The following is a 23,775-nucleotide window of genomic DNA, read 5'->3' as shown; positions in this document are numbered from 1 at the left end:
AGACAGAACGCAGCAAGAGAAAGAACAATGCCAATGCCATCCAAGCCTAGCAAAGGGCGATCATCAGACACCTCACCTTTCTTCTCCGGTCCGTACGACGCGCATTATTCCGTATGCGCTGGTGTTTATCATGTGTAATTTAGTTTTTTTCTCCAGTTTTAAGGCGGCAAGCTAAATCCCCGGATGATGCTTGTACAATTTGCAAATTAGGAGCCAGCAGAGCGCTTATGCTGGCTTGTTGAATGTCAGGTTAGTTGTTTGGCTTGTTGTCGTGTTTTTCGACACGAGCAAACTAGCTCCTCTCATAGAATCCGAATTAACTTTCTGATTCATCCATGCTGTAAAGAGGACATTGCATGAATCTTTCCAATTCTTTCTCAGGTTTTGTAATTCTTCAATTTGATTATTGTGACTGTTCCTAGAATTTATTTGCAGCAATACTTCTTTGGACTGGGACAGCATGTGATAAGCAAACCTAGAAACGACCAGATTACCTTGCTAGCATAAAATGTTTTGGTGGTTTCCTACAGATGGATATTTCCTTATGTGCAAAGACTACTGTAAACGTTTTGAAGTGACTCTGGTTTTTCTGGTGAATTTTGAGGGAAGTGTGGATGATCTCGGCCAGCTTCTTAGCAGCAGGCACTTCAGGCCTGCCAAGCATTCCCTCATGTTTTGATCGTTTCTCCACAAATCAATTCAAATTCAACCTTATTAAGCTCATCTAGATTGACTCTGTGTCTTTCGAAAATGATCTGAAAACCCATCTTTCCCACTGGAGTTGTATCAGACTAGGATTTACTAGCTCTTGATTCTATCTCGGAGTTCCAAAGTTTTCTTGTGAATATCTCAATTGAGTGTTCCAGAAAGATGAGCAAGATTTTATGAAGTTTCCATTCAAAATGAGTTTTTCTCTTTCAGGTTTTCAGAGAGATCCAACACCTTCTCACTAAAACGCAAGGATTGAGATTTGATGAGTCCCTCAACTCTGGTGATTCGAGTGGGCATGAACATTGGAGACACAGCCAGGTAGCACTAAACTTTTCTGCCATACTCCATAGAAGTTTTGCTGAGATCTCTTTCACTTTGGATCTAAGGATGTTGCTTGGCACCAGGTGCCGAAGGCTTCCTTTTGCTCGATTAAGAATTCTTACATGAACTTCTATCTAATACCTATAAGATTGTAAATTTTTCTATATTACTTTATAATTTTTCTACATATTGTATACAATAACTTTAAAAGCATTTTTACTTTCATATACACCCAGAATTTTCGAGCACCGTTTTAATAGAATAATAATTTATTTAAAATTTTATATTATTTTGTTTGATTTCTACAAATTTGTATACTAGTTTAATGTTTTTATAATATCATTTTATAAAAGCATTTTGTATACACCTAGTGCCCGACCTTCTAGAACTGTTGAAGTTCAAGCCTGGGTGAGCTTTAGAATACATGGTTTTGAGAAATATTTTCTTGACGTTTGCACCAGACAGAACCGTGTGGAACATCCTCTTCTTCTTCTTCTTGGAGTTCTTGAAAGACCGGGGCATTTTGATCAAGGGATCGTACACTGAGCAATAATTTGCTCATGGGAAAGAAGAAGGAAATATCACACTTGCCATGCTTGGTTGTATTGACTGAGGCATCATCTGGGAAGAGCACAATTTCTCTCTGCCAAGAAACAGCAAGCAGTGACGCTGAGTTTTGCCTGGTTTTTCTCTTGTCTTGTGTTATGCACTTCTCTTGAGTTATGCAGTCTCTAGGTAGTTGCATGGAAACATGCTAGTATAGCTCTATAGTCCTCCGGGAAGAAAGCTTGAAGGCCAACTGTGAAAAATGCTTCCACTTTTCAAATTTGATTGCTTCCGGGTCGACCAAAAGATAGCCGCTGTGACATGCAAGAAAGATACTAATACTTGTGATTTCCTTGCTCCGAGGATGGAGAGCAAGCTCACCAGCTCCTCTTGATTTGATAATGAAGCACGGCCATAAGGATATCTTTCTCTCCAGGTGCTACTTCATTACTACAGCCACCTCTGTCGCCATGATCTCTCGCTTGCTAGCATGGCTTGCTCTTGCATCACAGAGCCTTTGTCCGTGGTACATTTGAAGAGGGTTTTCCACAAATTCCAGAGTGGAATTTAGGGTTGGGCGCAATGGCGCCACGGACGAGCGAGGTGTTCTACGCGACAGTGTATCATCCCATTCAGGCTGGCAGCATCGATGGCACGGACATTGTCCCTCACGACAATGGCATCTACCGGGCTATGATCGCCAGGACCACTGGCCTCTGTGAGTACTTTGACTTATTTTCTCTCCCGCCTCTCTTGATGCGCGCAAGTGTTTTTCACGCAGATGATCCTACTGGCGACGCCAAAGCTCTGGGAGATCCCTATCGTACTCTGTTTGTTGGGCGATTGTCTCGTGACACCACCGAAGAAACTCTCCGAGAGGCGAGTCTTTTCTACACCTTGAGCATTTGTGTTTCACGAGTTATTTGATCTTCCTTTGCAGGTGATGAGCAAATATGGGGCTGTGAAAAGCATGAGACTTGTCCGCCATATTGGTGAGTTCGATCCCATGAAAGAGACGAGGTGTTTTACAAGAATGCAGTTACCGGAGCTTCTCGGGGCTATGCCTTTGTAGAGTTTGAGAACGAAAAGGATTTTCTACATGCCTACGAGGTAGAACTTCTCGTTTTTGTTTGGTTTTTTGTTTCAGTGATTGATTCCATCTTGCTTCTTTTTCTCCTTTCTCCAGGCAGCCCACAATATCACCATTGATGGGAACCAGATCATCGTCGACTACAATCGGCAGCAGCTTATGCGTGGATGGATACCGCGCAGACTTGGTGAGTTTGAGGAAAAATATCAACAATTACATTTTCTTTTGTTCTGATATTGTCCATCCTTGCAGGAGGAGGCTTAGGAGGCAAAAAGGAATCCGGGCAACTACGATTTGGCGGGCGCGATCGTCCATTTCGTGCTCCGCTGTAAGGCACCGGGATTTGCTTCTTTCGTCAATAACCACTTCGTTTTCTATCTTGCAGACGCGAAAATATCCCTCGCGAGGAGCTGAAGAAACTGGGAATTCCAGAGCCATCGAACTATATGTCGCGGTATCAGGTACGCTAGAGCCATCTATTCTCAAAGCGCGAGTGATGGTGGTTTCTTTGTCAGGTGCCTCCTCTTCCACGTAGAAAATCAGAAACCCGGGACCGGCAAGACAAGAGACCGCGTCACGAAGAACAAACGGAAGAAGACCGCCATAGAAAAGACGATAAAAGGAGAAGAGAGGAACACAAGAGGCACGGGAGACACCGTGAGGGAAGGCACAGGGATGAACGCTCGCATTCTCGCGAGAGAAGCTCGAGATCTCATCACTGACCTTAGCTGAAAGATCTTTCGCGCTGCCATGATGTGAATTCACTGCTCCTTCGAGCACAGCGTAGCTAGTCTGGAATGGGAAATGCTTTTGTATGAACAGAGAAAAAAAGAGATTTTTACACAGCATTCGTACCTTCGATCCATGACTGATCTTAGACATTTTTTCTGTGAACCAAAAAGTGATCACGAGCAAAACTTACAAGGGGATCATCTTCTCTGGAGCTGCCGGAATAAGTCCGAGAGCATCACGTAGGACGCCGACTCGCTCTGGAGCTGGAAGGCGTTCCTCGCCACGTCCACGTTGCTCTGGGTCCTGCAAGCCGCAAGCAAAGCCTTGCGGGCCACGAAGCTGGCGGGGCATGGCATCTCCTCGATGACCTCCTCCGCCTCCCTCACTCTCCCCGCTCGCCCAAGCATGTCGATCAAGCAGCTGTAGTGCCCCTCGTCTCGATCGATCCCAAAGTCCTGTCCCAGCAGTGTGAAGTAGCAGCAGCCTTGCTCCAGCGATCCGGAGTGGCTGCAAGCGTAGAGCACCACCGTGGAAGTGATCCCGTCCGGTGCTACCCCCTCGCCTATCATCTCGCGATGGAGCTCGAACACCCTGCTCCAATCGCCCTCTCTCGCCACTGCCGCTATGGCCGCGTTCCACGACGCGGTGGATCTGTCGCGCATCGCGGCGAAGATCGCCAGCGCCTCGGCCGAGCTCCCGCATCGCCCATACATGCCGATGAGGCAATTGGACACGATCACTCCCCCGCCATGGCCGCTGCCAAGAACACGGCGGCTGAGAGCTCTCCCCCGCGCGAGATCCTCCGGGCCGGAGCAAGCGCCGAGGATGTTGATCATCGTCACCTCGTTGGGCTTGGACCCCTCCAAGTCCATCCGCCGGAAGATCGCGATGGCGTCGCCGCCACGGCCGTGCTGGACGTAAGCCGCCACCATCGCCGTCCACGACACCACCGTCTTGGAGTCGATGGATTCGAAGGCCGACCGCGCGTCCTCCACGCCGCCACACCGCGCCAGCGCGTCCACCGCGGAATTCCCCACCGCTGGAAACGCTGCGATCAATCCCGACGCCAGCGCCCGCTGGTAGATCGATCGCGCTCGCGGGAGCGATCCGAGGAGCGCGCAGGCTTCGAGGATGCAAATGTAGCTCACGTCCGTGAAATCCAGCCCTTCGAGATCCATAACTGCCGCGAGCTGGAGCGCTGGTGCTGGATCCCCGGCCTGGGCATACGCCGTGAGCATCGCGTTCCAGGCAACGATATTACGCTCCTCGATGCGATCGAACGCCGCGGCCGCGCGATCGACGCTGCCGCGCCTCCCATACATGCTCACCAGTGCCGATCCCACGAACACGTCGAGATTTCCACCAGCGGCATCAATCTGCTCGTGGATCGCCTCGCCCAGCGCTAGGGTTCCCGCGGCCGCCACGGCGCCCAGGACGGTGACGAGCAGTACGGCGTCGGGGCGCGATCCCCCGTCGAGCGCCATGGCCCGGAAGAGGACGATCGCGTCGCCGCTGGATCCACAGTCGTGATACGCCGCGATCATCAGCGTCCAGGAGAAGAGATTCTTCCGCGCCAGGCGATCGAAGACTGCGCGCGCCTCGCCGACGCTGCCGCAGCGCGCGTACATCTGGATGAGGAGATTCGCAAGGAAGGTGTCGCCGATGAAACCACCGGCGAGGATCCGCGCGTGGATCGCCCTGCCAGCGATCGCGTCCCCGCATTGCCGCAGGGACGAGACAATGGAGTCCCGCGACATTAGCAAGCATATCCCTATTTGAAATAAAACTTAGGGTTTTAGGGAAGCATATTCTTATTTGAATTTAAAATTTTTAAAATTAGGGCTTGAGGGGTGCCTTTGTCCCAATATCGTCCCACTGTTTGAGTACCTCTAGCAAAACCAAGGCCGCCGAGTCCTTTGCTTTCTTCATGCTGGGCATCGCCTGGCCTTCGCATTCGTCAGTCCATCCGCGCTCCCTCGTATTTACACGCACAGTGTAAGTAAATCTCTTGGCATGCGCCGGTCCACTCTCGCTCAGCAGCCTGTCAAAGCACGAACCAAAGTTCCAAAATCTCGTCAGAGAAATCGATCTAATCCAAAGAGGAAGGAAATCGAAAAGGAGGGAAGAGTGAAGAGCTTCACAGTACCTGTACTGCGGCATTGGCCACTGCCGCTGCAAGCAAATATCGTTGAGCGTCTGCCTTGTGAAAGCGTTGGCCTTTTCGTTCTCCATCTTGGCCACCTTGTTGCTCTCTTCCTCAAGCGAGTCCCTCTCCTTGAGCGCCGCCAACGCGTTCCTCGCAGCCAGCTTTTGCGCCATCTTCTTCTGTGTGTTCTGTGCGCAGCCAATCTGGACGCCATCCACGAACACCTCCACTGTCGCAATGCTTCCTTCTCTCGAGGCCCGGTATTCCAGTCCCTCGGCTTGCTGCTGGCATCTCTCTTGGAGTTCTCTCACGGGATGGACCGGCAAGGTGTCTGGAGTGACCATTGGCTCGAGCAAGCGCTCGAAGACCTGGAAGACAATGCTAGTTTTCAAGCGAGCACCAGAGAATTGTAAACGAGCTTACCTTCCAGACTTCATCAGCGGCCAGACCAGTGTCGAGAAATATTGCACCGGCTATAGATTCTAGAATGTCCCCTAGGACTTTGGGAGCTTTGAAATCACCAATCCCGAAAGAGTTGATGCCAGGCTTGTCGAGCTCGGACTGTATGTCTTTCACAAAATCTTTGATCTGCCAAAACAACAAAGAGCACATCGTCAACACTTAGTTTCCAAGCTTTTGTCAGCTCACCTGTGCCTCTAACGCTGACGATCCATGGCGCAAGTGGAGGTGAAAAGAGTGCTTCACGGATATCCTTGCGAAGTTTTCGTTGTTTACAGCTGCTGCGCGTAGATCAGTTAAACGTCCCGGTGGCAAATCCTGGTAGCGGAAGAAGAGATACCGAGTTATAAGATGATCTAGGACGGCGTCACCCACAAACTCCAGTCTCTGGTAGCACGGCACTCCAGCTGATGGCCGAGACGCGTGAGATATAGCTTCCACAAGTACGCTTTTCATCTGGAATTTGTATCCAATGGCAAGCTCCAATTTCTCGAAGTCGATGCTGTTCATCACCGAGTCGGGGACAGAGCAGCCAGCTCTTGCCGCATTAGCCTCAGCCTCGTCATAGTCGATTGGAATGCTGATCCAATTCATAAAATGAGCTGCTGCCTTAGTACCACCTTCGACGTAATAAACACCTATCAAGGCTTCCACCACATCAGCCAACGTTTTGCTTGATAAAACCCTGTAGGAGCTTGAATCCCATTCAGCCTCGCCATCTTCCAAGCTCGTTGAATCATCTAAAACTTCTTCCTCTCCACTGCTTTTGGTAGACCTCTCTTCATGCTCGCTAGCTTTGGGAACCTCTGCTGCTTCATTGTCTAAGTTGGAGTCCTTGAGATCTTCATCAAAGACAGGAGGAACTCCCGGTGCAGCCCAACGAGAAGGAGCAAATCTGTCCGACTGAATGTAGCTCTGCAAGCTCTTCGAAATAGCGAACTCGTAGAGTACCATGTTACTGACAGTTTGTTGTCGCATCCTTGTAAGTTGACCCTCGTGTTTTCTAGGATGCTTAATGAAGAGTCTCCTACTGACGACCCACTTCAAATATGCATCTCCAAGAAGCTCGGCTCGTTCGTAGGAGAATGTTTCTTGGCAAGATGCGGCCGTCAAAGCTTCCAAAACCTGAAAAACATTGTCAAGAATTGTCAAGTTTGAAACAAAAGTTGGTCACCTTCGCAGCTGGAATGGGAAAACCAATCTCGTGCTTCAGCTGTACTGCGAGTAAAATGCTCTCCACGCGTTTCATCACTGAAGGCAATCGCTGCGCTCCTCGAACCAGGCAACCTGGAAGAGGATGCACAAGGCAAATCTCAGGAGGTAACATGACGTAGTACGTTTTATCTGAGAGTTCCTCCGAGCCTACAGCAGACCAAGAGTCAGCTAAAAGCGACACTGTAAACGAAGAAAACGTACTCTCTAGTAGTTTAAACCGAGGCGAGAGAAGATTTTTGCAATGCGAAACCCCACGACAGCGAAGCATAGGCTGGTGCCGGCAATGTAGACGAACTCCATACCTGCACACGCAGTTAGTTTCTAAGCTTACAACATTTCACTGCTTACTTCTGCTCGTAATAATCTGCATACGAGCTGTACTCCACCGACCCCAGGTAGCCTTCTTTGCGTGGAAATGGAGACTCGGCAGTCATCTCCCTCATCACGGATTCTACGTAGAACCGTTTCCCGGAATGAGCCGCAGTGACAAGTTTACCATCCATTTCGTCCATATTAGCATAGCCATCGGCCAACAGCAACTGTCTTCCTTCAGGCTCCAGTTTTTCCCGTAAAGGAGCTATCCCAGAAGCCTTGATAACATCAAACTCAGCCACAGCTCCCCGAATCCCATAAGTGGGATGCTTCTGAACCCCGTTGGATCGAAGTTTGCTGAAGCCGTATTCTCTTCTATCGCCACCCAAGGCTCTCTCGTTGGTTCCCAGGAAAACATCCGGTCTTGCTCTCTGAAGTGGACTTGACCATGCATGGGAACCAAGAACTTCGTTCATTAGAGCCCAATCGATCTGTTTTGTGCAGCTTGATGTTAATGGGACGAAGAGGTATGCTTTATTTGAATCCCAAGGTGTCGATGCAGGTTCCACATCCACGTCCAGAACGATACTCATAAGTCGAACGTGAAATGCCTTCAACAATGTGAGCTGCATCGAAGGAAGAAAATTGATGAGACTGGGAAGAGCTTTTGGCTCGTTACCTCTGACGATGTGATATGGTGAACTCCAGAAAAGACTAACGATGCTTGTGTAGTTAGTGTTCGTGCTACGAAAAGATCTACCGATGCCGTCAAAACCTGTACAAACGAGTTTTATGAATAAAACGACTTAAAACGTTGTTTCGTCTTACTTCTGGATCCATTTCCCTGCCGAAGAGGACCGCAAAATCAGAAGTTTGTGTTACAAGAGGATCAGTTGAAAATCCAATGTTCGAATAGTGAATGATGTACATATATAGCGACGTAGAAAGCAAATAATTTGTGTTTAGGATCCAATCGCCCTGAAGTTACTAGCTAAAAACACAAAATATTTGAAAGCAAGAAAAGAACCTTCAAAAAATCTGCAATCCCCTCAGGAAAATACTCTCGATATCGAGCTGTTCCTGGAATGGGATCTGTAGTTTCGTTATCTTCGCCTTTGTCGGACTTGTCTGATGTACCCGTGTCTGGCAAAAGCATATCTGTAAACGCTGCCATCTCGTGTAGCTTTTTGCATGCCTCCAAGCACACAGCCTTAAACAGGAAAATCGCTCACGTCATTTTTACAGCCAGCAACTTTCAAACGGATGCTTACCTGTTGTGCTCCCTTCATAGTTGAGCATACGGGTCCATCGAAAGACTCCACGGGAGCATTAGAAGGAAGCCGAAGCTTACAAGAAAAGTAAACGACATCTCCTGTCGAATGCTTTGTCAGAACGAATTCCGGTTTTAAAATCGAGTATCTACAAAAGAACGACGTTTTAAAAACTTGAACAAGACGTGTTTTAGAATACCTGTCACTTGGAAGCTGAGAGCAATAGAAGTGGATCAGTCCAACTGCTGAATTGAGTGTGACCATTGCCCCAGTTGAAGGAACTTGATACGTTTCTCCTTTCCCATCTTCTAGAGACGCGACTATTGCCGCTTCTGTCCAAGGATCGAGTTTCGTTCTTTCCGTGGCCTCCTTTCGTAATGTTTCCTCACTGTTCCGAGCATTACGAAGGAAACTTTGATGAACCTTATTTCCTCTGAAAGAAAAAAGAGAAGTAAGCAACAATGGAACAAACAAAAGTAACATACTTTTCAAGCATCAAAATGTAGTCTGATCCGGGCTTTCGAGCACGGCCACGAGATTGTATATAAGCCAGCACCGTTTTGGCAAGATCAAATCGAACAACTACATTGCACTGGCGAATATCCAGTCCTTCTTCCGCAACGCTCGTGGCAACCAAGACGTTAAGCTGTAAGCGTACACTGTAAACAGAAAAAAAAAACTAAAGCGAAACTTACACTTCCGTCACGAAACTTAGACAAACTGTCATGCATATGTCTGGTGGACACATCTTGAGAATTATTATGACCGACCAGACTTCCACTGCGCACATACTTCAGTGATGGCAACTCCGACAAAACCTACACAAGGCATGGTTGTTATTTCGAGGAAAACCAATATCGCGCTATAAAGTGAAAACTTACGCAAGGTAGCGTCAGAGCAGCAACCACTCGATCTACAAAGATTATAGCACGGAAGTCGTCGACATGTTCGTATTTTCGAAGTATCTGGATCAAACTTTGAACCTTAGGCGTTACCTTTTTATCTGCAACAGCGGCCCCGAGAACCTCGTCAAAATGTTCTCCGCCTGAAAGAGCTGAAAAGACGAGAAATAGAATAATTTCGATGTCCAGTAGCAAATCAACTCACAGTTCGTATCAATTACTTCCCCTTCCTCGACATCTCCATGGACCGCTTCAAGCTTGCTGCTGCTCGCGGCACCTTGTTGGAGATCACATTTTAACATGTCTACAATTTTCGTCAAATACAACTCCTGGTACTTCACATCGGCCGTTCTTTCATCGTGTCGAAGATTCCCCAAGGACGAAGATGCAACCTGTAAGCAAGAGTCAGCTACCGTTGCAGGACGAAAGACCATACCTTGTACGCGCACCATTGTCCAAGTTCATCCAAACAAAAAATGATAGATCTTAGTTTCTGCAGTAAGTTGGCAGCGCCGTCACTTTCCTTGCGCTCAGCGACCCCGTAAACAAAATGGAGCTCGTCGCTTGCTCCTGCGTCTCGGGCTCCCATAAACTGCCATTTGGTACGTTTGGAGCTCGCACTGCAAGCTTCCTCCACCTGTTCCTTCATCTGCTTGATCTTCTCACGAAGCGACCACAACACCGCGGCTTTGTCATATTCTACAACGGTTTCGGATGGCATAGGAACGTGTTTTTCTAGTTCCTTCCGATCACGAATGGTGCAAACCACGGAGTCCAGTTTAGTCTCTAGATTCCTGATTTTAACTGCGCAGTCCTCTTGATTTGAAACCCCTGGGCAGTAGGATAAGGATAACTTACGACTCAAGATAGACAAAGAATTAAGCCTCACCTTTCAAGTTCACTGGAGAGGCGGTCATGCCAAAGATTTTAGGCCTCTTCTCTTTTGGAGCCAGATGATAAAACTCCGACATAACGAGAGAGTACGGGTGTTTCTTAACAGCGTGATGGCACTCGTCCAGTATCAACAAATCTATATCCTCCATTCTCACAATGGAGTGCCTTAGTATGTTGAGCAAGATCTGGGCTGTCATTACGAGAACCTGTGGAAGGTCTTGAGCATAAGCACGACAAAACAAGACACTATAAACCTCTTTGGACTGGAACTCTCGTTGCCATCTTTTAGAATCCCAGAAATCCTGAACCATTTCACCGCAATAGTGTCCCACATTGAAGTTTGTTCTCTCGCGAATAACTTCTGCTTGCTGGAGAAGTAAAAGAAAGCAAAGCACTTAGAAGCATCCTCAGGTTCCACAGAAACTTACCTGATACACAAGAGGCACTTTTGGGACGAGAAACACTGTAAGTATCTTGCGCTGCAGCAGCTCGGCCTTTCTCTTCATCAGAAGCACGGCGATGAGCGTCTTCCCAGCGCCAGTCTCAAGAAAAGCAATCGTGTTTCCCTCCTCGGCCTGACTTAGAACTTCCAGCTGATAAGCTCTAGCTTGTTCCACGCAAACTTTTTCCTTGCCAGCTTTCCCAGCAGATCCATTCTGCGTGGACGGCTCCGTGACAGGATCAGCACCTCCTCTAGCAGCCGGCACACGTATCCCAAACTTGAGAACGTTCCTTCCATCGGCGTCCTTCTCAAGGTAAGCTCGTTTTTCTCGTCCCCCTTCTTCCTCTGGATCTCGCTCTCGTTCACGCTTGCAGCCGCCATGCCTTCTCCGTGTTTTATTCTCGTAGCACACCCTCTTAGCCGGCTGCCTTCTACGATCGAGAGGCTCCATGGTCCTGCAGTAGAACTAAGACAACTTTGGTGAAGATTTTAAGGGGAAAACTCACGAAATCTGTGAACCAACGAGCCCTCCAGCTCCAGCTCGCCGATTTTTACATCAGAAGGAGCCGATCGCGTCCGGCCGCGACGCGATTGGCAGCTTCCGAGGTAAGAATCGGCACGATACCGGGCGGATCAAGAAACTCACCTACATTCGTCGCCGGCGCCCGAGCTCCCGGATCCACAGCCCTAGCAAACAAAGAGGACAGGAGCGTTTCAAACAAGGAGGGCTTTATGATAAACCCTAAATTATGTTTACCGATGCTCAACGGCAGAAGCAGCGCCAAGGAAGGTATGGCACTCCGCGGCGGCAGTACTTGCAGGTTAGAACATCGACAATGTGGAGCGATTGGTTCTTGATCTCGTGTTTTCCAGGATCTTGTGACGCGATTCCAAGGAGGGAAGGGTAAGAGTCAGATTTGAGATAATGAGACTGTGGATACACATTGCGTTTCAGGCTCCAAGGAGCAAATCGTGGCCCATCTAGCGAATTTTGCGTATGATCCATTCAACTATGACTACTTTCGAGAGGTAAAGTGTGTGTTCCCTGGATCTCTCTTATTCTGTTTCTTGGACTTTGTTTGCAGCTCAATATTGTGGAGCTTTTCTTGGATTGCTTGACGGAACCGAACGAAAGATTGGTTGAGTTTGCGATCGGTGGAATTTGCAACTGCTCCCCTGGTGAGCTGAGCTTCGTTTCTCTTTCTGCTTTGAAGGAAACCGAACAAGAAAGAGCGTGTTTGCGCAGACTCTCAAATCGCTTCGATGATCATTTCTTGCGAAGGCATTCCTTTGATCGTTGCATGCCTCTCAAGCCACGTAGAGAACACGGTGAAGTGACGAAACCGTTCTATTTCTGCGTTTTTTAATCCAATCCAGAACCAAAACAGGTCTTGTCTGCGATCGTTTCTCTATACTACCTCTGCACGCCTTCGACAGAAAAAGGTGAGCCTCAAATCTGAAACTTCCATCGGCTTAACGCAAGCTTCTTTCGTTTCTACCAGAGATCTTAACTCCTCCAGTTATCGAGACTATGAAAGCTTACGCAGCGCTGGAATGTGTCAATGTACGTTTCCGAAACGCTGCGCAGGCCTTTCTTGACAGACACATCCAAGGCAAATCTCCAGAGCAATAACCTTCGACGATGCTAGTAAAAAAACGCTCAAGGCAAGCAAGCTTGGATCTTGATATTTGGCAGGTTTTTTATTTTCTTTGATGGAAGGTGTTGCGATCACAGTCAGCGATCATGATCATGGATCCCAGTTTCCAGCTACCAAGTAAGTGCAAAACTTTCTCCAAACAATGCTTTGGGATTGATTTTTTTTTCTTTTGTACTAGAGGTTGCAGTCGCTGAGAGACAATTGACAGAGATTTGGCAAGCTCAGCAGTAAGTCGGGGTTAAGCCAAGGAACTCTGGTGGTGAGGACAAGGCACAGGCAGTCAGGGCTGAGGCTTGCCATGGATCGACAGCAGAAAGGCAAGGCTTCCCTGTAGTTGCTCGCGTTTGGAACCATCAGAGGCAAGCAAAACACAGCCACGGGAATCATCCTCTCGTTGGAACACGGTGCCCGATCGCTCGCGGCCGCCACGGTGCGCTGTGAAGTTCCTTCCAAGCACGTAAACACGAGGATTAGAAGCAGCGGCAGGACGAAGATCCAACCCGAAGATCTGAGCTCCATCCCCGAAGAAGAACTAAAGTTCCATAAGTTTTCCCTGGAAGCTGGGATCCATAAGTTTCCCCTGGAAGCTGGGAAACTTTTTAAAGTAATCAATCCCGTCGCAAGCAACGGACGCATTGGCGCGCCATACGTTTGGCGCGCGCGCGTGTTTCATTGAAGCGAAAGAGGTGGAGCATGATTTTAGAGTGACCTTGCTTAATAAGCGAGAGATTCCAACAATTTTTATATTTTTTATATTTTTTGTTTCTTGCATATTTTAAATGGCCTGTGCTGCGAGGCGGCACTTTTGCTCGTGTGTCCGATCGGGTTGCTGGCCGCTGACAAATGTAGAGGCTTTAAAAAGAATTTGGCTGAGCGTGGTACCACTGACCAGAGCAGTGCAGGCGCCGCGGACAAAACAGCGTGGGGAAGATTTAGCGTTGTCACTAGATTTAGATGATCTATGTAGCACTGGCGGGTTAACAAGCTCATGCACGAGTTTACCCCCAGGTTTTGACCTCTGCCATCGCCTCGTGCGCAAGAACTCAACTCACTGGTAAAACTGCGAGCTTTAGCCCAGTAAAATTCCACCCAGGAGGTTGGGGGTTCGAGTGTCCACAAGGGAGAGCTTTCCTGGCGAATATAACAAGAGGGATGGCAAAGGCAAGTACTACCTAAATTGATTCCAAATCATTAGCAAACTTGGTTCCTCCTTGGTACGCTCTCTTTGTCTTGCGTCATGTTGTTCGTCCGGATTCCTCGCGATTCCACGGGCATCTTCCATCCATGAAGGATTCTTCGATTCCCCAGCGTCACTTTCTTTTGCAAGTGGCAAGCCAGAAAACAAATGCCCCCCCCATGTGCAAACCCTAGATTTATATATAAAAGGTTTGTAGCATATCTAATCGACTGTTCATCGCATGTTGCTCCAACAACATGGAGATTATTCGGATACGTATTACGGGCACGTGTTTTATACGATATTTATTTGCGCCACAAAGATTTTAACGTTCCGCCACCCTAAAGACCCCTCACATGCGGACAAAGAGTACGAGTTAAACTTTTGCAGCCAGCAGCGTTGCATTGCAATGTTTGCATTTAAACTTATAAAAAACCGGATCCGTGGATCTCCTCCGCGACATCAACAACAGAATCAGCAAATTAATTGAATACCAATGGCCGGGATTACGATTCATGATTCATGAATGCCAGAGATCATTGCCTGAAAGTTCATACGAAGAAATATTCGGGCGATTCCAAAAATGCCCCGGATTCTTTTTCTTCTAGCTACTCCCACTTTAAACTCTCACTTCAAACTCTAGTGGGCTTTTGCTGGTTGATGTCACTCACATGCACTGAGCAACGGTTCGATTTGAACGTTTGAACGGTCAGATTTGCTTTTTGGTTGGGTGGCCAGCTATCCACCTTTAAAGTTGGTGGATGCAGCAGTTTGACCTAAAAAATCTGGCTAGCTAACGTAGAATAACTCTTCAGTCGCGTACAATACAATGGATTGTAAACGCAATCTTATAGCTAAGTATTGTGACAATAGGAACAGATCGAAGTGCTTCTTGACAATCATAGGATACATTTGGATACTTATCCATATTTATTAGCTCCGTTATCAATTGTTATTGTAAATTATATGCAGGTGCACATGATTGACGGATGCATGGTGTTTGTATTCTTGTGATCAGATCGCTGTGACATGCCAGTGATGGAAAACTTTAAAAAACATCAGGGTGAAATTGAAATGCACCCTCTTCCCAGGCGCAGGCGATCGCTTGTAAGAAACCACACGGAAATCGCCCTGTCCTCCACAAACAAATGGCAGCCTTTCCCTGTGGGGGTGGGGTCCCCACGCAGTGGAATATTCACCGCCGTCGGCATGGTAGATTCCCCGCCACCGCTGGCAAAAAAGGAGTGTAGTCGACGCCATACGCTAATATAGCGCCACAATCTCTTTGTTCACATGGTCCGGTCGCCATCCACGATGGAAGATATACTGACCGATAACACGTGGACGGCCGCTAAATTTATCCAGCAGTCAAAAAGAATGTCAATATAGCTTGAGAACGACCCGGGGGATTAAGCTAAGCAAAGAATGTCTACGTAGAAGTTACGCATTGGAACTCCCTCCGGTTTCTTCCATTCCTCCATTTGTGGAGATGGACATCGGTTAGATCTCACGGGTGAAAGGTAAAACGGGGTGGATGGCATGCGGACCGTCCGATGCCCGCACTTTGCGGCAGTTTAATTCGAGCTTACGCAAAGCAGCTTTATTGTGTAGTGTTTCCGTTTTTGTCTTGGCTCTTTTTCGAATTAACGGAGTTCGTCCCTCCCGGCTATGGCGATAGCGATGGGGATCGCGGCAGTGGTGGCGTAGCCTCGCGGAGCTTCTTCGCCATTCTCGACGGTCCAGGCGCTCCAGATCTCTCGCGGCGCCGCCGAATTTCGATCGCGATCCGGGATATCGGGCGCTGTGGAAAACGGAGGGATTTCGCGACGGGGGAGCGCTTTCGTTCTTCCGTGGCTGTTACGGAAGATCAGCGAACGGCGTTGCGATCTCTCGGGGTGTGGTGTTTCCCGTAGGAAATCTTTGGCAGGTGGAGGCGCTAAATCACTCCAGGGTTTTGGATCGAGCTCGTTCTTGATCCAGGGAGGGAAAGGAGAATTTTTGGCGAGGTGGGGGTGTGGAATTCGAGGCGTGTCTCGTGAGTTTCTGGGGATCGGCTGAATTCTGCGAGGCGTGGGCAGGCAAATTTTGAGAAACAGCCAAGGCGGCTTTGTCGCAGAGCCAAGAGTGAGGAGAATTGACGACGACGAGGGAGAGAGCAAAGCTGCCACGGCACGAAAAAATTTCTCGCTCGTCTCGACTCTCCTCGTTGCTCTGTTCGCTCGTTCGTGCTACTTTGATCTCACATTTCTCTCTTCCCAGGCGACAATTCGATCTTTTCCCAAGCTCTCCAAATCCACCTTTTCTCACTGTTTCTTCCGCTAGCTGTGTAGGAGAAAAGGCTACGAACAGAGAAAAGCTCTCCTCGATTTCGTTCTTTTGCTCGGCGCCATAGTTTTCGAGCGTGCTCTCTATTGCTAGCCTTCTCGAAGACCACCAATTCCCTCAGCCTGGCTCTAGATCCGGCGAGTGGCGGTCGAGCATGGGAAAATTCTTGCGCAAGCGGAGAAGGGCCGACGTTGCAGTGCTCGAGGGGTGCCTGGGAGTGAGAACTCGCGCTACGAAGAGTGCCGCTTGCAAATCCGTGAGCTCCATGAAGAAAGAGGACGACTCCGGTGGCCAGGAGGCATGGAATCCACGGCCGGATCAAGAGAATTCGCAGAAAGAAGAACTCCACGATCCTTGCGAGGAGCCAACGATGACGGTGGACAGTTCCTCTGTCCAGGAAAGTCGCAAAGCTATGGTGGTCGTCGAGGAAGAAGAAGACGAAGAAGAAGAAGAAGACGAAGAGCTCGGGCGGGCGAAGAGATCTAGCTCCAATTCCTCGCCACACTTGCGGGAGTCCCACAGCGATTCATGCCTGAGGAGCAGGATCGTTCCAATTGGCGTGGCTCATTCCCGGAGCAATTCGGCGTCTTTCTCGTACGACAAAACAGCGACTTTGATGGATCATCCTCGAGTGGAAGAAGCGGCCGAGGCAATCGATCTTCGCAGCAGCTCGTTGGTGGACAACAGCACCCCGGAAGCGAGCACCACCATCACCACCAAAGAGGTGAGCTCTCTCTCTCTCTCTCTCTCTCTCGTTCTTGGAGTTTTGTTTCGTGGTTCCTCTTCTCCGGTGATTTGCTTTGCTTTGCTTGCGTTGCTTTCTTTCCTTGGTTTGTTTGACAAGGCCGGGAGAAACGAGCCAATTGATGAGCGAAGGCTTGCCTGTCAATTCGATCGTTTGTTTTTTTCTCTCCTGATCGAGGCTGTGTATGTGTGTCTCACGGGAGCTTTAATTTCGCAGGTAGAGCCCTCCAGTTGCTGCGGTGACAACACCATTGTCTTATTTGCGAGGTATGCCACCAGCTCGTAAGTTTTTTTGTTTTGTTTTCGCTTTACTCGCGGTTGGTTCTTTCGGTTCTCAAAGTTTTCGCGGTGTTTTCTCGTCTTTTCTCTGTAGCCAAACGTCGAGCGTCTCTTGCCAAGATGGCGCTTCGGTACCGGCCAGTGTCGTGGAATTAAAGCCGCAGCCTTGTTCGTCCGGTTCCAGGCTTACGGCGAGGAGGCCACGCTCGGGTGCTGATTGCGGCCCAGCATGGCGTCACCGTGTGGCAGCCAGCGCCCCGACCCGCGACGAGATCGAGGAGTTCTTTGCGGGAGTGGAGGAGAAGGATGACAGCAGCAAGCGTTTTGTAGACAAGTAAGCTCGCCCCCCCCCCCATTTTCTGTTGCCTGGCTGCCGCTCTTACTTGGTTCTTTTCTGTTTACGTGTTCGGTTGTGCTTGACGTGCGTGCTTGCTCTCCGCAACGCAGGTACAATTTTGATGTTTTCAACGACGTTCCCCTGTCTGGTCGTTTCGAATGGGTACAGTTCCACCCTCGTTGCTCCTAAACTACTCACACCAGCCACTGCTGCAAGAGGAAAACTGGAAAAAAAAGAAGAAACCAAAAGAGCAAAAAAAAAAAAAAAACCGTCTTGTTAGACTAGAGAGAGAGAGAGAGAGAGAGAGAGAGCTCCTAGATGAGACCATGTATTGATGCAATCATGTAACATACTAATGCCGTCATGATGTATAGAAAAAAGATGAGAAGCAAGGCAAGCAAGAAAAAGAGTTGTCATACTCCTACCTTCATCCACCTTTGAGCCAGTGTACCTTAAAAAGAGTCGATTCCTTGCCATCGTTGTTTTGTTTTTCTTTTCCTCTTACAGCGGGATCAGCCTTTCCTTGAATCGGAAGCGTTGAATTCCTTACTTCACAGCGATGGTTGCGTAAAACTGTCCAGTTATAAGTCGGTCGGTCCGGGTACGTACATGACTCTGCCCCTGCCACCACTACTGCTGCCGCTGCCGCTGCTGCTGATGCTGCATGTACTGGTGTTTAAAGAGACCGCTTCCGAGGTCTTCCATTCCGAATTTTTACAAGGCGTTGAATCGCCTCCTAACAAAGACACGCAACGGGGTCAAGGACGAGAAAGAGTGAAGCAAAGTTTACTTGAGTATTACTCGAGACCGGTGGCCATGGCGGTGCTGCTCTTTCCAGATTGGATGAACGAACAAGTAAAGTAGCTGGCCGCTGTGCCGCTGCTGGCTCCTGCTTTGCTCTCTCCCCCCTTGGACCTCTTTCCTTCTTTTGTATTTGAAGACACAAATGTATGTCTCCTGTCCGATCCGATCTGATCAACTGCTCCTTGTGAGTCGCGAGAAAAATACAAAACAAAGAGCATCTCAAACATCTTGTCGTGGCTGCTGAGCCGGGAGCGAAATTAAAAATCGGGAGCGGTGGTTCCTCTCCACCTACAACAAGAGACGCATTTTCGGTTAGAAAAGCGAAAAACTGCGTCGTCAGTACCTGAGCTCTCGTGCGTGGCTCCCCTCCCCCCACCCTCCTGGCTAGATTTACGTAAAGATTTCTCCTTTATCATCCCAATCTCGTGCTGTTGCATAGATGTTTGATAGCAACACCTTTCCAGCCAAACTGTCAGGATCCAGCTCCGCGACACGTTGGGCCGTACGCAGTGCCCGATCAGCGTCACCGTGGATCCTGCACGCCCCCAGCAGTGTCATCCAGTCCACTGAGCAAGGCTCGGGCAAGTTGGCGACGAGATTTTCAGCTTCGTCCAGGTTGCCTGCCCGGCCAAGCAGATCGATGACGCAGTTGTAGTGGTCCACCGTAAGTTCCATGGAGTAGTCCGCGGTGATGGAGCCAAAGCACTTGCAGCCATCCTCAAACAACCCGGCGTGGCTGCAAACGAAGAGCATGCTGACGAACGTGACATCGTTTGGCTGGATGCCATCCAGCTTCATCTGCATAAACACCTCGAGCGAGATCTCGTCGCGGCCGTGGTGTGAGTAAGTCGTGATCATGCTGTTCCAGGTGACCAGGTCTCTGCAGCGCATGCAGTCAAAGAGGCTTTCTGCGTCTTTCAGGCTCCCGCATTTGCCATATAAATTGATGAGCGAATTTTTGAGTCCCGTATCAGAGTCCAAGCCCCTAGAGACGATGCTCGCATGAACGGCCCTTCCCTGTTCCAGAGCCGTCAGGCTTGAACAAGCCTCGAGAACGCTCAAGTACGTGACCCTGTCAGACTTCATCCCTTCTGGCTCCAGTCTGAAATACAATTCTAGCGCTTCCCGGTGACAGGCATGAAGAACATATGCGGAGATCATGGCCGTGCAGGAAACAACGTCTCGTGGCTGTATCCTGTCAAAGATATCCCTGGCAGTGGAGAGCTGTCCACATTTGCCATACATGTTGACCAGAGCGGTGGCCACAAAACCCACGGACTCGAGTCCAGCAGCAACAATCTCAGCATGAATCTCCAAGCCCGCGGATAGCTGCCCCGTACTCGCACAGGCATCCAGCAGGGTGATAAATGTGATATCATTCGGCTTCACACCCTCTTCCTTCATCCCCTGGTAAAGTTGAAGCGCCTGTAAGCCATGCCCATGCTGGGTATGTGCACCTATGAGAGCACTCCAGGCGACTACATCCTTGCTCGCTAGCTTGTAAAACACAGCCTTTGCATCATCCAGGCTCCCGCACTGGCCGTACATCTTAACTAACGAGATTCCCACCGTCTGGACATCAATGCCGCAAGCAGCACTCCGGGCATGGACCGCTTTCCCCTCGCAAAGAAACCTGGCCGATGAAAATGCACCAAAGATGCTGTTGAAAGTGACTCCATCGGGCTTCACACCTTCGCAAGCCATCCACCTGAAAACCTGTAGAGCCTCGTGACTGTCCCCCTGTTCTGCATATCCGGCTATCAGAGCGTTCCAGGACAGTAAGTCGTTCCGGTCCATCTTGTTAAAGACGCTTCTTGCCCCAGTCAGACTTCCACACTTCCTGTACATGTTGACGAGCCCACTTGCTATCGAGTTGTCTATGTCGAATCCACCGGCGTGAAGCCTCTCATGCACCCCCATGCCTTGTCTGAGATCACCCAGGCAAGAGCAAGCGTCGATAAGGCTGACAAACACGATCTTGTCCGGCTTGATCCCCTCCTGTTCCATCCTCCAGTACAGTTCCAGAGCATCCAGACTCTCACCGTGCTGGACACATGCCGCGATCATGGCTGTCCACGAGACAACATCCTCTTTCTCCATTCTGCCGAAAACGCTCCGGGCATCGCCAAGGCTGCCACACTTCGCGTACATGTTCACAAGAGCAGTGTCGACAATGTGTGAGAGACTTGAGCTAGTAATACGAGAATGGATTCTCTTACCTTGAGCTAAGTCACCCACGCATGCACAAGCGTCGAGAGCACTCACGAGCGTAACTTCGGTTGGCTCAAACTCCATCCTCCAAAACAGCTCCAGCGCCTCACTTCCACACCCCTGCTGGGCGTAAGCACTGATCATCGCGTTCCACGAGACGTCGTTCCTCTTCTCCATCCCGTCAAAGACGCGCCGGGCATCCTCCAGGCCACTGCATTTACCATACATGGTGATTAGCGAGGTGCTCAAAACAACAGTAAGTTGACGTACTTCGGCAAGAACTCGCGAGTGAATCGTTCTCCCTTCACTCAGCTCTCCAATGCCCGAGCAAGCGCCCACCGCTCCAACAAACGTCACAACATTTGGCTTCACTCCTTCCAGATCCATCCTCTTGAAAATCTGAAGAGCTTTCACCGGCTGGGAATTGAAGACGTAAGCCGTGATCATGATATTCCACGAGAAAACGTTCTTGCAAGAGATCTTCTCGAAGACCTGGACCGCTTCCTGGACGCTCTGGCACCTGCTGTACATGTTTACCAGATGATTCGCGAGAAAAATATCGCCGCCCAGCCATCGCTGAGCGATCAGGCGATGGATCCGCCTCCCGATCGACAGCAGCCTACAGGATTGCAGCAGCGAGGCGTAGAGAGACTTGTCCGCCCCGGGCTCTTGCTCCAGTCGAGCTACCTGAGATTCTAAACTCCTCTTGCGATCGTCTCCATCAAAATATCCACATCCAGAGCTAGGAATCGACGCATCCGACGCGAAATGGCGCTTACCGGTTACCACATTGCCCTCCTTCCCTCGCCAGCGGCAGCGTCTCATCACATTGTGGAAAGAACCCTAAAACGCTGGAGAAATAGAAGTTTATGCTGTGGCGCATCGTGGCCGTTCAAATCCCAGCAATACAGGGGACATCGCATTGCTGGGAATTGAGGCGAGCGCTAGGTCAAATATTTCGCGCGCGGGCCGGCGAATCCAGGCTCCCAGGAGGCGGGACGGCAGCGAGCGATTTGCTGGATTCGAGCGTTTTCGGTCAAAGTGTTGTGATTCTGGAAGAATGTGTTGGATTTCGAGGTACTGATCGGCGAGAACAGTGAGGTAAGCGCTAGTTCTGAGGTTTTCTAGCGGCGCTGTTGCTTGCTCTGGATTTTTGAAACCCTGTTCCTTTAGCGTTCTTAGAATGTGGCTTTACTTTCATTTTGTTCTGCTTTTGCTTATCCACTTTCATAGAGTTTTTTTTTCCGTGTCTCTGTGCTTTTCTCTTCCTTTGACAGTTTCAACCAGTATTTCTCTTCTGTTCGTATGATTCTGGATGTAACTTTCTCGTTTTTGGCGTGAGGGTCCACAATTCTCTGTGTTTTTATGTACTTGTCATCAAACACTTAAGGTTTCTTGTTTCTTTCACAGGGGAGAATGGTAATACCAGTTAGTGCAAGGCCCAACATCTGGAACTCGACACTTCCGGCCCAGGAAACCGAGCTAGCTGATCAAGAAATGGACAGAACCACAACACTCTTCTCTTATGACGAAGGCCAGTATTTGTCCGAGGACGAAGATGGCGCCAAGGAGCAAGCACGCAAAGACACCCTCAAGCTCCAAGAGGAAGCAATGCGGTGTGCTCAGTCACTAGAAGACACCGAGGGGCTGGAAGAGGTGGCCATGTTTAGCGACAAGATGCTCAGCTATGGCAGCGGCTTCGGCTCCTTCAGATCAGCTCCAGGGGATCACTTTCTCGTGGCGTCCAGCAATGGAACTCAGGCGGACGACGCCGAAGAAGAGCGGCTAGTTTCGGCGTCCAGTGCTACGTCTCCAGCATGGTACCGAGGGGATTTGTCGAGCCACTGTGGCCGGGGCTGCTGTGGAAGTCCGTGGCAGACGTATACACCGACGAGAAGCTTGCTCGGCGGCGTCGAGTACATCGAGGAGGAGCTCCTCTCGGCGAAGAAGCCGTGGAGGGGCAACAGCGCATCCCAAAGCTCGAGGGATCTGGTGAGTGCGAGCGCCGTCCAGAGTTTGCTGGTTGCAAAGCTCAAGCAGAGGAGCGGTATGGGCTGCGGCGGCAGCAGCGACAGTGGCACCAGCGTCTCGAGCATCGTACAAGAGATTCTAGCGAGGGAGATTAGCGAGCAGACCGCAATAGTTCTGCAAGCTCTGGAGCAAGCGCAGCATTCGAGCTTCTAGAAGGGTTGTTAAGTTTTGGAAACATAATAGTATATAAGAAATCTTTAAAGCATTAATCTGTCACTCACATCTTTGGGTTTGCTCGCAGCAGGCATTGTAAATCTGGATACACAGAAGAAGCAAGGTGCATGACGATATCCTTGGAGTGGCCCTCATCCTGGTGGTGTTGATCTTATTTCGAGAATTCCTTGGAGCCAGCAAGAAAGGTCATTGATGATCTCACCATGACTCCATGCAGTTGGATACACAGTGGAACAATGTTGGGATCGTAAAAGGATGAAAACGAAATGCAACAAGATAGGGATTTGTGATTTGAGTTCATGGCAATCTGTTTGGTATGGTATGAATAAATTTCACCCATACAAAGTAATCACACTTAATTGGGGTGAATCCACCCTTTCCTTTAATCTTTTGCATGTTTATAAAACACTCCTATATATAGCAATTGGAGTAATTTTTATTCAAAGATGTGTTAATTAATGTTTTTTAAATTGCATAAAAACTTGAATATTCACACAATCACAATTTTTGTTGTTATTATAACAAATAAAGTGCATTATAATATTTGCATGGGACATATTATATAAATATTTTAAATTTTAAATTTTAGACAACTTCTTTTTAGTATTAGGTTTTGTTAACCCAAGTAGAAAGTAAATGAAAGATGAAAGTTTTTATGTTTTAGTACAAAAATATTAAGTAAAATCATGTAAATTTTCTAAATAATTTAGCCTCTTTATAATTTTCCTTGACTTTAGTTATAAAAGTTTACACTTTCCAAAAAACATTTCATACAAGAAAACTCTAGAAAAAATAGGATTTTTTAAAATCTAGAAGATTTATTTCCCTCACTTTTTAACTAACAAGTAAAATTATATTTGTAATTTATTTAATAAGTTTATTAAAATTATTGAAAATGTAATCATATAGAGTAAAAATTAATAATATTTAATGTTTTTATGTTTTTATTTAATATAAAATAACTTATTTATTATTCTTACTTAGTATGAATATA

The 23,775-nt window shown here is 48.6% G+C and overlaps 7 protein-coding genes across 10 annotated transcripts; 4 read left to right on the top strand and 3 right to left on the bottom strand.

Moving 5' to 3' along the window:
* The first annotated feature begins 2,133 nt into the window (after positions 1 to 2,133).
* LOC9652477 (U11/U12 small nuclear ribonucleoprotein 35 kDa protein) lies at positions 2,134 to 3,511 on the top strand. The gene is made up of 8 exons (XM_024671587.1): positions 2,134 to 2,296; positions 2,360 to 2,457; positions 2,519 to 2,570; positions 2,618 to 2,688; positions 2,765 to 2,855; positions 2,921 to 2,996; positions 3,054 to 3,129; positions 3,184 to 3,511. The coding sequence occupies exons 1-8, from the start codon at positions 2,161 to 2,163 to the stop codon at positions 3,388 to 3,390; spliced, it is 807 nt and encodes a 268-aa protein (XP_024527355.1). The 5' UTR covers positions 2,134 to 2,160; the 3' UTR covers positions 3,391 to 3,511.
* An 86-nt stretch (positions 3,512 to 3,597) lies between these two features.
* Positions 3,598 to 5,157, bottom strand: LOC9652476 (pentatricopeptide repeat-containing protein At1g11290, chloroplastic). Its single transcript, XM_002966247.2, has one exon. The coding sequence runs from the start codon at positions 5,155 to 5,157 to the stop codon at positions 3,598 to 3,600; it is 1,560 nt and encodes a 519-aa protein (XP_002966293.2).
* Positions 5,158 to 5,214: 57 nt separating this feature from the next.
* LOC9633734 (endoribonuclease Dicer homolog 1) lies at positions 5,215 to 11,855 on the bottom strand. Of its 2 annotated transcripts, XM_002966246.2 has the most exons (22): positions 11,799 to 11,855; positions 11,688 to 11,728; positions 11,028 to 11,507; positions 10,854 to 10,967; positions 10,595 to 10,805; positions 10,142 to 10,536; positions 9,911 to 10,097; positions 9,685 to 9,857; positions 9,499 to 9,621; positions 9,289 to 9,449; positions 9,003 to 9,236; positions 8,804 to 8,951; positions 8,560 to 8,742; positions 8,361 to 8,510; positions 8,212 to 8,307; positions 7,569 to 8,158; positions 7,422 to 7,522; positions 7,180 to 7,367; positions 6,195 to 7,130; positions 5,970 to 6,134; positions 5,547 to 5,914; positions 5,215 to 5,441 (listed from the first exon to the last, which is right to left on the bottom strand). In XM_002966246.2, the coding sequence occupies exons 3-22, from the start codon at positions 11,490 to 11,492 to the stop codon at positions 5,237 to 5,239; spliced, it is 5,193 nt and encodes a 1,730-aa protein (XP_002966292.1). In that variant the 5' UTR covers positions 11,493 to 11,507; positions 11,688 to 11,728; positions 11,799 to 11,855; the 3' UTR covers positions 5,215 to 5,236. The 2 variants fall into 2 exon arrangements, with proteins under 2 accessions (XP_002966292.1, XP_024526991.1); XM_024671223.1 differs by having other exon boundaries at positions 7,180 to 7,522.
* On the top strand, positions 11,783 to 13,326 carry LOC9633733 (armadillo repeat-containing protein 7). 2 transcript variants are annotated; one of them, XM_024671225.1, is made up of 9 exons: positions 11,783 to 11,862; positions 11,915 to 11,945; positions 11,997 to 12,070; positions 12,127 to 12,220; positions 12,288 to 12,370; positions 12,430 to 12,484; positions 12,544 to 12,706; positions 12,762 to 12,816; positions 12,878 to 13,326. In XM_024671225.1, exons 1-7 carry the CDS (start codon positions 11,791 to 11,793, stop codon positions 12,672 to 12,674), a joined length of 540 nt encoding a protein of 179 aa, XP_024526993.1. In that variant the 5' UTR covers positions 11,783 to 11,790; the 3' UTR covers positions 12,675 to 12,706; positions 12,762 to 12,816; positions 12,878 to 13,326. The 2 variants fall into 2 exon arrangements, with proteins under 2 accessions (XP_024526993.1, XP_024526992.1); XM_024671224.1 differs by having other exon boundaries at positions 12,544 to 12,816.
* Positions 13,327 to 15,490: 2,164 nt separating this feature from the next.
* LOC9652475 (cyclin-dependent kinase inhibitor 6) lies at positions 15,491 to 17,953 on the top strand. Of its 2 annotated transcripts, none has more exons than XM_024671319.1 (4): positions 15,491 to 16,925; positions 17,163 to 17,212; positions 17,319 to 17,558; positions 17,672 to 17,953. In XM_024671319.1, the coding sequence occupies exons 1-4, from the start codon at positions 16,356 to 16,358 to the stop codon at positions 17,748 to 17,750; spliced, it is 939 nt and encodes a 312-aa protein (XP_024527087.1). In that variant the 5' UTR covers positions 15,491 to 16,355; the 3' UTR covers positions 17,751 to 17,953. The 2 variants fall into 2 exon arrangements, with proteins under 2 accessions (XP_024527087.1, XP_002966655.1); XM_002966609.2 differs by having other exon boundaries at positions 17,163 to 17,227.
* A 56-nt stretch (positions 17,954 to 18,009) lies between these two features.
* On the bottom strand, positions 18,010 to 21,409 carry LOC9633732 (putative pentatricopeptide repeat-containing protein At1g69350, mitochondrial). Its single transcript, XM_024671322.1, has 2 exons — positions 18,352 to 21,409; positions 18,010 to 18,297 (listed from the first exon to the last, which is right to left on the bottom strand). Exon 1 carries the CDS (start codon positions 21,399 to 21,401, stop codon positions 18,756 to 18,758), a length of 2,646 nt encoding a protein of 881 aa, XP_024527090.1. The 5' UTR covers positions 21,402 to 21,409; the 3' UTR covers positions 18,010 to 18,297; positions 18,352 to 18,755.
* Positions 21,410 to 21,488: 79 nt separating this feature from the next.
* LOC9652474 lies at positions 21,489 to 22,812 on the top strand. The gene is made up of 2 exons (XM_024671589.1): positions 21,489 to 21,677; positions 21,987 to 22,812. The coding sequence occupies exon 2, from the start codon at positions 21,993 to 21,995 to the stop codon at positions 22,758 to 22,760; it is 768 nt and encodes a 255-aa protein (XP_024527357.1). The 5' UTR covers positions 21,489 to 21,677; positions 21,987 to 21,992; the 3' UTR covers positions 22,761 to 22,812.
* The last annotated feature ends 963 nt before the right edge of the window (positions 22,813 to 23,775 follow it).

The sequence above is a fragment of the Selaginella moellendorffii genome, unplaced genomic scaffold (genome assembly GCF_000143415.4).
Source record: "Selaginella moellendorffii unplaced genomic scaffold, v1.0 SELMOscaffold_7, whole genome shotgun sequence".
Lineage (NCBI taxonomy): Eukaryota > Viridiplantae > Streptophyta > Lycopodiopsida > Selaginellales > Selaginellaceae > Selaginella > Selaginella moellendorffii.
The sequence above is the reverse complement of the archived record's forward strand: the minus strand, read 5'-3'. Positions and strand labels throughout refer to the sequence as shown.

Coding starts and splice junctions, on each gene's coding strand:
- LOC9652475 (XM_002966609.2), top strand. CDS start 16,356: ATGGGAAAATTCTTGCGCAAGCGGAGAAGGGCCGACGTTGCAGTGCTC. Junction 16,926..17,162: donor CCACCATCACCACCAAAGAG/GTGAGCTCTCTC, acceptor TTAATTTCGCAG/GTAGAGCCCTCCAGTTGCTG. Junction 17,559..17,671: donor AGCAAGCGTTTTGTAGACAA/GTAAGCTCGCCC, acceptor TCCGCAACGCAG/GTACAATTTTGATGTTTTCA.
- LOC9633732 (XM_024671322.1), bottom strand. CDS start 21,401: ATGAGACGCTGCCGCTGGCGAGGGAAGGAGGGCAATGTGGTAACCGGT.
- LOC9652474 (XM_024671589.1), top strand. CDS start 21,993: ATGGTAATACCAGTTAGTGCAAGGCCCAACATCTGGAACTCGACACTT.
- LOC9652476 (XM_002966247.2), bottom strand. CDS start 5,157: ATGTCGCGGGACTCCATTGTCTCGTCCCTGCGGCAATGCGGGGACGCG.
- LOC9633734 (XM_024671223.1), bottom strand. CDS start 11,492: ATGGAGCCTCTCGATCGTAGAAGGCAGCCGGCTAAGAGGGTGTGCTAC. Junction 10,806..10,853: donor GAGAGTTCCAGTCCAAAGAG/GTTTATAGTGTC, acceptor GACCTTCCACAG/GTTCTCGTAATGACAGCCCA. Junction 5,915..5,969: donor CCGCTGATGAAGTCTGGAAG/GTAAGCTCGTTT, acceptor ATTGTCTTCCAG/GTCTTCGAGCGCTTGCTCGA.
- LOC9633733 (XM_024671225.1), top strand. CDS start 11,791: ATGTTTACCGATGCTCAACGGCAGAAGCAGCGCCAAGGAAGGTATGGC. Junction 11,863..11,914: donor CGCGGCGGCAGTACTTGCAG/GTTAGAACATCG, acceptor CGTGTTTTCCAG/GATCTTGTGACGCGATTCCA. Junction 11,946..11,996: donor GCGATTCCAAGGAGGGAAGG/GTAAGAGTCAGA, acceptor ATTGCGTTTCAG/GCTCCAAGGAGCAAATCGTG.
- LOC9652477 (XM_024671587.1), top strand. CDS start 2,161: ATGGCGCCACGGACGAGCGAGGTGTTCTACGCGACAGTGTATCATCCC. Junction 2,297..2,359: donor CGCCAGGACCACTGGCCTCT/GTGAGTACTTTG, acceptor TTTTTCACGCAG/ATGATCCTACTGGCGACGCC. Junction 2,856..2,920: donor ATGGATACCGCGCAGACTTG/GTGAGTTTGAGG, acceptor CCATCCTTGCAG/GAGGAGGCTTAGGAGGCAAA.